Genomic DNA, 9,901 nt, shown 5'->3' on the forward strand with positions numbered 1-9,901 from the left:
ATGTACTCATAAGCAACCTGGAAATGGATGTTACTCCCCTGAATTTCCCCCATTCACATTCAGAATACATTGTGAAAAACTAAAATCTTTGCTCACCATTTTTGCTCCAGGCAGATATAGTACATCCATAACTATCGCTTTCCTCATTAGCAGGGAGGAGTTTCTGCAATCAAATTGCCCCCGTGCTGCAATTTTAGCAAATACAGAAAGGGGCCTATATTGGAGACCAAAAGTTGTCTGGCACACTGCTTAGAGTTTCAACAACATGAATATCTTATTTCTAGCCTACAATCATCGATGTTACTACTAATGTGAAAACAAGACAAAATATGACTATTCTTGCTCATTTTAAGGCAAATGTCAAATTTTTACATTCATTACAGATGTCAGTTGTTGTACAACATCATGGCTACGCTGTTGGCATCACCTTTTACAGTGGATTACCGCTGTTGTGGGCCTTTAATCATCTGTCTGACTTTGTTGTTCACACAGGAGTGAGACGGACCTACCGTGGGTCCTCTGGGGAGCCTCAACAACCTCATGATGCTGACAAGGCAGAGAAGAGTCTCTCCACATTAGAACACCTCAAGAAACACCCGCAGAGATCCACAGGGAAGAGAACTCACTGCTGCTCTGACTGTGGGAAGAGGTTTGTTTCTCCAGGACATTTAAAATCACACGAGAGAATACACACGGGGGAGAAATCTTATAGCTGTGCTCAATGTGGGAAGAGATGCACCCAGTCAACAGACCTTAAAAAACATGAGAGAATACATACAGGAGAGAAACCTTATAGGTGTGATCATTGTGGGAAGAGTTTTGTTCATTCTGGGAAGCTGACTGTACACATGAGAATACACACAGGAGAGAAGCCTTATACCTGTGATCAGTGTGGGAAGACATTTGTTCAATCTCACCAGCTGACATTACACCAGAGAATACACACAGGAGAGAAACCCTATTGCTGTGATCAATGTGGGAAGAGTTTTACAAGATCTTGCGAACTGACATTACACCAGAGAATACACACAGGAGAGAAATCTTATAGCTGTGATCAATGTGGGAAGAGTTTTGCTGCATCTAGCAATCTGACTGTACACCAGAGAAGACACACAGGAGAGAAACCTTATAGCTGTGATCAATGTGGGAAGAGTTTTACAGGATCTGGCAATCTGACAAGACACCAGAGAATACACACAGGAGAGAAGCCTTATAGCTGTGATCATTGTGTGAAGAGTTTTACTGCATCTAGCAATCTGACTCTACACCAGAGAATACACACAGGAGAGAAACCCTATAGCTGTGATCAATGTGGGAAGAGTTTTGGTCAATTTGGGCAGCTGACTGTACACCAGAGAACACACACAGGAGAGAAACCTTATAGCTGTGGTGAATGTGGGAAGACATTTGTTCAATCTCACCAGCTGACATTACACCAGAGAACACACACAGGAGAGAAACCTTTTAGCTGTGATCAATGTGGGAAACGTTTTGCTTCATCTAGCAATCTGACTCTACACCAGAGAATACACACAGGAAAGAAACCCTTTATCTGTGATCAATGTGGGAAGAGTTTTGCTGCATCTAGCAATCTGACACTACACCAGAGAATACACACAGGAGAGAAACCCTATTGCTGTGATCAATGTGGGAAGAGTTTTACAAGATCTAGCAAACTGACATTACACCAGAGAATACACACAGGAGAGAAACCTTTTAGCTGTGATCAATGTGGGAAGAGTTTTGCTGCATCTAGCAATCTGACTCTACACCAGAGAATACACACAGGAGAGAAATCTTTTAGCTGTGATCAATGTGGGAAGAGTTTTGGTCGATTTGGGCAGCTGACTGTACACCAGCGAACACACACAGGAGAGAAACCTTATAGCTGTGATCAATGTGGGAAGACATTTGTTCAATCTCACCAGCTGACATTACACCAGAGAACACACACAGGAGAGAAACCTTTTATCTGTGATCAATGTGGGAAGAGTTTTGCTGCATCTAGCAATCTGACTCTACACCAGAGAACACACACAGGAGAGAAATCCTATAGCTGTGATCAATGTGGGAAGAGTTTTGGTCAATTTGGGCAGCTGACTGTACACCAGAGAATACACACAGGAGAGAAGCCTTATAGCTGTGATCAATGTGGGAAGAGTTTTGCTGCATCTAGCAATCTGACTCTACACCAGAGAATACACACAGGAGAGAAACCTTATAGCTGTGATCAATGTGGGAAGAGTTTTACAGAATCTGGCAGTCTGACAAGACACCAGAGAATACACACAGGAGAGAAGCCTTATAGCTGTGATCAATGTGGGAAGAGTTTTTCTGCATCTAGCAATCTGACTCAACACCAGAGAATACACACAGGAGAGAAACCCTATAGCTGTGATCAATGTGGGAAGAGTTTTGGTCAATTTGGGCAGCTGACTGTACACCAGAGAATACACACAGGAGAGAAGCCTTATAGCTGTGATCAATGTGGGAAGAGTTTTGCTGTATCTAGCAATCTGACTCTACACCAGAGAATACACACAGGAGAGAAACCTTATAGCTGTGATCAATGTGGGAAGAGTTTTACAGAATCTGGCAATCTGACAAGACACCAGAGAATACACACAGGAGAGAAGCCTTATAGCTGTGATCAATGTGGGAAGAGTTTTTCTGCATCTAGCAATCTGACTCAACACCAGAGAATACACACAGGAGAGAAATCCTATTGCTGTGATCAATGTGGGAAGAGTTTTATAAGATCTAGCAAACTGACATTACACCAGAGACTACACACAGGAGAGAAACCTTTTAGCTGTGATCAATGTGGGAAGAGTTTTGTTCATTCTGGGAGTCTGACTGTACACAGGAGAGAACCCCTATTGCTGTGATCAATGTGGGAAGAGTTTTATAAGATCTAGCAAACTGACATTACACCAGAGAATACACACAGGGGAGAAGCCTTATACATGTGATCAGTGTGGGAAGAGTTTTGCTGCATCTAGCAATCTGACTCTACACCAGAGAATACACACAGGAGAGAAACCTTATAGCTGTGATCAATGTGGGAAGAGTTTTGTTCATTCTGGGAATGTGACTGTACACCAGAGAATACACACAGGAGAGAAATCTTATAGCTGTGATCAATGTGGGAAGAGTTTTGTTCATTCTGGGAATCTGACTGTACACAAGAGAACACATAGAGGAGAGAAACCTCTTAGCTCTGCCCAGAGATAATCTGATAAAAGATCTCTGATCAAATATCAGAAAATACATGGAGTTGTTTCATGATATCAATAAATAAACTTCACAATGTAGAATGTTAACACATTGTAGTAGGACAATGTAGACACCTAAACGTTTGCCCCTTCATCAATTGATTTCAACATGATATGGATATTAGCCTTGGGGAAAATCCAGGCTCTGAAAGGGTTGTTACACTTACCACGTTGGTGACCCACTTGAATCAAAATGCAACACTTCAAAATGTAGCTAGCTGTTTTCTACAAGTTGTCCTCTAACAAGTGATGTACACATTGTTCCCAGATTCCGTGTGGTTTTTGAGCTGTTAGTTTTAACAGGACGTGCAACTTCATCTCCCTCCTGTCACACAAATGATTTTAGCATGATATCGATGAATAAGTGTTGTGTTCCTTTGTTTAGCGACCCCTACATTTAAATGCGTCACTCCAAAATGTAGCTGACTGTCTTCTGCAGGTTGTCCTCTAACCAGTGAGGTAAAAATATATCTCCCATTTCCATGTGTTTTTTTATTTGTGTTAGTTTCAACAACAGTACAACCTGATTTCCCCCCTGACTATATCAGTGATTTATTGCTACTTGTCAAAACAAGTGTTTTTGCTGCTTGTGCAGTTTATAAGAAGCTTGTTTAATAAAAATACAAGTAATATGATTATTGTGGCAGATGTTTGTGTATATTGTACATTTTATGTTTAGGTTTTCAATATATCACAAACTGTTTCTGCATTTTGGTTTTTGATTTGGACACCCCACCAGACATTATTTCCTAAAGGACTTAATGATGAAATGCCTATGTATTTTATGTTGTGATTCTGAACTTGAATTATTTCCCTATTTAAGATAATTCTGATGCTTTTCGTACGATGTACCCAATGATTAATGAAAACTTGTCCTCATTGTTGTTTTATTTAATGCGTCTTATTTATACACTGTAGTGTTTGTGAAATGCTTGTTATGTTTGGTAGCACTTATTTATTTGTCCTTTGCCTCCAACCCCTTTCCATGCATGGAAAATATCCCACCTAGCAACATTTAATTGAAAAGATGTTGAAAATAAGACTATGCCCAACATCCAATACACATTCAGTTTTAGTTGAAAGTGAAAGTTGAGAAGATGTCGTTTTTTCATTGACTTGAAAACAACTTAAATTCAACGTACTTGCAGCCTATACACATGGACTCAGTATAATAAATCGGTCTATAATCAATTGTATTAACAATCCTACATCACTCCAGCATTTATTGACAACATTCAAGTGCTAATTGTCTTTATTCCACTACTGAAGAAGCAGGACTCAAATCACCTCATATTTCAAACATTCAGCCTGACAAAAGATACATGTTTTATTATTTTATGCCTCACCATTAAGTTAATTATTGCCAATACATATTAACAAAGGGGTGTACATTTGGTTTGATATTTCATATTTACAATTAATGTAGCATTTAGTAATCAATGATTTATGCAACCAACTGACCATTTTTGGGTACAATTATATTGACGTAATATCAGGGATCATTTTATAATGTCATTTTAGAATATCTGTGTTCATTCTCAGATGTGCCAACCCAAATGTACTAGAGCATGACATTGGGGACTGGTCCCCGATCCAACAACATGCCTATCTAGTGAACCCTGAAAAGGTAGAGAAGCTGAGGTGGAAAGTTACTACGGATATTGCCAGAGTTTCCTCTTGAAATCAGAAATGTCCGTTTTAAGGGCAACTTGGTTGCTGATTGTCTCAGGGGTGGGCAGTCAAAAATGTTTTGTGTTTAGCCATTGCGTTGCCATGGATCCCAATTTATTTTGACTGCACGTTTTTCCGTATTGGAGATGAGTTTTGTTTGGGCTCGTTCCAAGTGGACGAGAGTTCTAGAAGCTAGTGAGTTTTAGGAAGACGAGAGTTCTAGAAGCTAGTGGGTTTTAGGAAGACGAGAGTTCTAGAAGCTAGTGAGTTTTAGGAAGACGAGAGTTCTAGAAGCTAGTGAGTTTTAGGAAGACGAGAGTTCTAGAAGCTAGTGGGTTTTAGGAAGACGACAGTTCTAGAAGCTAGTGGGTTTTAGGAAGACGAGAGTTCTAGAAGCTAGTGAGTTTTAGGAAGACGAGAGTTCTAGAAGCTAGTGAGTTTTAGGAAGACGAGAGTTCTAGAAGCTAGTAAGTTTTAGGAAGACGAGAGTTCTAGATGCTAGTGGGTTTTAGGAAGACGAGAGTTCTAGAAGCTAGTGAGTTTTAGGAAGACGAGAGTTCTAGAAGCTAGAATTTTAGGATTCTATAGAAAGAAAAAGGATAAAAAAAATCATTCGTGTAATAAATAATTATTATTTTGTTTTCTTGTTTTTATTTGTTGATTGTATATTATTATTTAGAAATGTGTTTTTTCTTGTTTTTAATTGTTGACAGCCAGTAGACACCATGTTTATATTCGTGAAGGTGAAGCTTTGTAGATGATTATAATGTGAAATGGAAGTTGTAGAGATACTCTGAATGATTGGCTATGAAAAGCCAACTGACATTTACTCCTGAGGTGCTGACTTTTTGCACCCTCGACAACCACTGTGATTATTATTATTTGACCCTGCTGGTCATCTATGAACATTTAAACATCTTGGCCATGTTCTGTTCTAATCTCCACCCGGCACAGCCAGAAGAGGACTGGCCACCCCTCATAGCCTGGTTCCTCTCTAGGTTTCTTCCTAGGTTTTGGCCTTTCTAGGGAGTTTTTCCTAGGGAGTTTTTCCTAGCCACCGTGCTTCTACACCTGCATTGTTTGTTGTTTGGGGTTTTAGGCTGGGTTTCTGTACAGTACTTTGAGATATCAGCTGATGTAAGAAGGGCTATATAAATACATTTGATCTGAATTGATTGATTGTACAACTGAATGCATTCAACTGAAATGTGTCTTGGGTACATATTGGTGTCGCCTGGTTAGTCAGTATGTGTTACACCTGTGCTGGCTTGTCCATCTCGTTAGTGCGAAGGTGTTTCACCTGAGCTGGTCCAGGTTCTATTTAAGAGTGTCTGGCCCAGTGCTCCAGTTTTCTTGATAGATGTGGAGAGTCAACACCTTTAGTTGCTCCACCTTTTTGGTTTGCTTCCTGTCTTTAAGTTTGGTGTGGGTTTTTCTTTTGTTTTCCTCTTCTTGGGCAGATTTAGTGGGTCTCATGATGGGTGTCTTTTAGGTCCCAGTTGTTGTTACTAGTCAACTTTCAGTGGACACTGAGAGCAAAACTACAAGATTATGTTATAATACTTTTATTGCATCAAATGGTTGTTTAATGCAACAGAATAGAGGGTTCTTAGAACTATTGTGTCTGTGTGTTCTACTGAGGATGGGCCTCTGGGATAAAACACTGACAGGATATTTACAATGTCTTTTGGGTGATAAAACCTAAAGAGACCACATTCCACAGCATGAGTTAATGTTTCTGTTCTATATGGTACCAGGGAGAGATGACCCCAGGGCCAGACCCTGGTCTCTACACAAAGAGTACTGTTTTTACAGCAGATACTTATTATTCTCAGCAGACAGTATCTTTCATACAAATCTTAACCTTGTTACCCGTTCTATACATCTGTTGTTCGTCATGTAGATTGAAAGGGGTGTATCTTGGCAGTAAAAGACCTTTGTACTTTTGTCTCGGGGCTCTCAATGAATCATCTGGTGGTGATTCGTCGACCAGCCATCATTATCGTAGAGCACTCAATTGATATGTGTGTGTTGTATTGACCTGCTGCCTTATTAATATGTGAATAAAGATTTAGTTTCAGAATAACTCTGACTTGTGTGACAAGTTTGTCTCTTCATTTGTTATGAAAGAAATTAACCACATTTGTGGATGTTAAAACCGCTCCTGATGACCTGGGTAAGTGGTCTCCAGGGATCCCTCAAACTTGTTCTCAGGGAGACCACACTTTGGGAATGGAGCAGATAGACCCACCTTTGACCTGAGAGACAGCGAGCTGAGTGGATACATCTCAAACCTAGTAAAAAAAAAAGAGGTTAGAGAAACACGCAAAGTGTAGTTTTTAGAAAAGCCTCGTAGGCTCTGAGTGTGTATTCCTGTGTGGAGGTATAAACAGGGCCCAGTCAGGAGGCTCTGAGTGTGTATTCCTGTGTAGAGGTGTAAACAGGGAGGCTCTGAGGCTGAGTCAGCTATCTGTGTGAACTGGATGAAAACTAGAATCTGTGTTTACTAGTTAAGACCATTTATGATATAGTATAAGATAGTAAGGTGCACCTAAAATTGTTTTATATCTGGACCCCATTTTAGAATTATTGAAAGATGTAAATGTATGAGTTACATTATCCTAGGAACTAACCATGACATAGAAATGTGAAAATATTCCTGCAGGTTAAAATATTGTTGAAAAACAACTAATTGATTAGGTATGTTTGAGAATAGCATTGTGTGACTGTGATCTGGGAGTTGTGTGACTGTGATCTGGGAGTTGTGTGACTGTGATATGGGAGTTGTGTGACTGTGATATGGGAGTTGTGTGACTGTGATATGGGAGTTGTGTGAATGTGGAAATGAGTCTTAATCTGTCGTCTGGATAGTAACATATAGAAATATGCTGAATCAGATGATTGAAATGTGGATAATAAGCGGGATGATATTTTAGAAAGCAGCAGAAGGTCTATAGTTCCTGGGAGGCTTGATTTTGCCGTGGTCTCTGGGAGGTTAGAGAACCATTGAGGATCCCATGGTCATTGTCTGGGAAACAAAAGTTTATTTTTGGTTCTGCTGGGAGTATGTTTGGAGAGCTGCTTCGTAGCTATGGAGAGTCCTTGAAAAAGAAAATGGAATGGTTGTCGTGACTACCTGAGAATTTCTTACGTTTTATATGGATTCTGTGAATATATTAAAATATGATGAATTGTATGTGTGTATAATATATATATGCCCTGGTAACTTCACCCCAACTTCTCTTATCTCCAGAACACATTAACTAAAGAACATAAGTGTTTTTCTGAAATTTTGGGGAAATTTAAGGGAAAATAAAAATACAGCCGTAGCAGAGCCCCAAGTCCCACGGGGACGTCCTCGAGGGCCTGGATGTTCTCCCCATCAAAGGCCAGCGGGATTTCACTCTCATGGTGAAATGGGTTTCCACCGATGTGCAGTAAAGCAGTGAAGAGCGGTGAAATCTGTGTCAACAAAAGTAAGAAAAGATTAATACACAAACAATTAACAAAGAACAGAACAAATGTTCAGCTGTAGTTTTATATAAGCATGCACACCTATGTTTATGAAGAAACAGATGATTGGTGCATAGGCATACCTTGTCACGGACATAAAGGCCACTCGGGTCCTCATTGAAGAGGTAGGGCAAGAGCAGAATCGCTGCTGTGGTCTCCAGTCCTAATAAAGTAAAGCATTGATCTCACTACACTTGCTCATTTTATTACAAAATACATTAGAGAAAGGGAAGGAATAAGAGCTGTTGTTGGCTTTATGGAAACGATATACAATATATGGTAAAGAATATAGTTGAGGAAATAATCCCAACCTAGTTGTGCCTAGTTAGGACATAACGTTAGCTAGCTAGCTAACGGTACTGTACTGTAGCTCATACAACGCCGACGGTCAAACCCGGCTTTCTAATATTTACGTTCATTAACTATAGTAACGTTATGGAAGATATTCACAGAAAACCATCATTGTCTTCGTTATTCATTATTAGTATGTTATATTATTATAATAAATTATTTCGAGACATATTCAGAGTCAAACATCAACCCAACTTAACCTTTTTAACTGTTGTCGCATCCAAACTTGTCACCATCGTTTTCAGTTGTAATTGCGAAGTTCCCGGAAGAAGTCCAGCAACAACGGAGGTTCCTCGATGAACCCACCTTCTAACAAGTTCTTTGAAGAACATTTTGGGGCTGTTTTTCATTGACCAAGAACCCTACGGTTCTTAGGGGATCTGAGAACAACTCCAGTTGAACCCTTCATTTTTAGAGTTGTAATCGGCTCTATTTACTCTCAGATTCAAACATGATGATTAGCATCAACGATCAAGTCAGCTGCTGCTGCTCCAATACAGTATGTGGTGAGACGGTGAACTGATGTTGAACCGGGCAGTCAGCTGCTGCTGCTCCAATACAGTATGAGGTGAGACGGTGAACTGGGCAGTCAGCTGCTGCTGCTCCAATACAGTATGAGGTGAGACGGTGAACCGGGCAGTCAGCTGCTGCTGCTCCAATACAGTATGGGGTGAGACGGTGAACTGGGCAGTCAGCTGCTGCTGCTCCAATACAGTATGAGGTGAGACGGTGAACTGATGTTGAACCGGGCAGTCAGCTGCTGCTGCTCCAATACAGTATGAGGTGAGACGGTGAACTGGGCAGTCAGCTGCTGCTGCTCCAATACAGTATGAGGTGAGACGGTGAACTGATGTTGAACTGGGCAGTCAGCTGCTGCTGCTCCAATACAGTATGAGGTGAGATGGTGAACTGATGTTGAACTGGGCAGTCAGCTGCTGCTGCTCCAATACAGTATGAGGTGAGACGGTGAACTGATGTTGAACTGGGCAGTCACTCATTCATTCTGTACTATGAGTCTATCAAATCAAATTGAATTTTACCTTACAGTGAAATGCTTATTTACAAGCCGCTAACCAACAATGCAGTTTTAA

At 40.4% G+C, this 9,901-nt stretch overlaps 1 protein-coding gene across 6 annotated transcripts; it reads left to right on the forward strand.

Moving 5' to 3' along the window:
- Positions 1–717: 717 nt before the first annotated feature.
- On the forward strand, positions 718–5,410 carry LOC145876077 (uncharacterized). 6 transcript variants are annotated; one of them, XM_082971858.1, is made up of 3 exons: positions 752–1,681; positions 2,102–2,837; positions 2,986–4,429. In XM_082971858.1, exons 1-3 carry the CDS (start codon positions 849–851, stop codon positions 3,232–3,234), a joined length of 1,818 nt encoding a protein of 605 aa, XP_082827984.1. In that variant the 5' UTR covers positions 752–848; the 3' UTR covers positions 3,235–4,429. The 6 variants fall into 6 exon arrangements, with proteins under 6 accessions (XP_082827982.1, XP_082827984.1, XP_082827983.1 ...); XM_082971856.1 differs by having other exon boundaries at positions 718–2,884; positions 2,940–4,429; XM_082971857.1 differs by lacking the exon at positions 2,986–4,429 and adding an exon at positions 4,952–5,410 and having other exon boundaries at positions 752–2,803.
- Positions 5,411–9,901: the final 4,491 nt, after the last annotated feature.

This window comes from Salmo salar, unplaced genomic scaffold (assembly GCF_965601325.2).
Source record: "Salmo salar unplaced genomic scaffold, fSalSal1 ptg000432l, whole genome shotgun sequence".
In the NCBI taxonomy this organism is placed as follows: domain Eukaryota; kingdom Metazoa; phylum Chordata; class Actinopteri; order Salmoniformes; family Salmonidae; genus Salmo; species Salmo salar.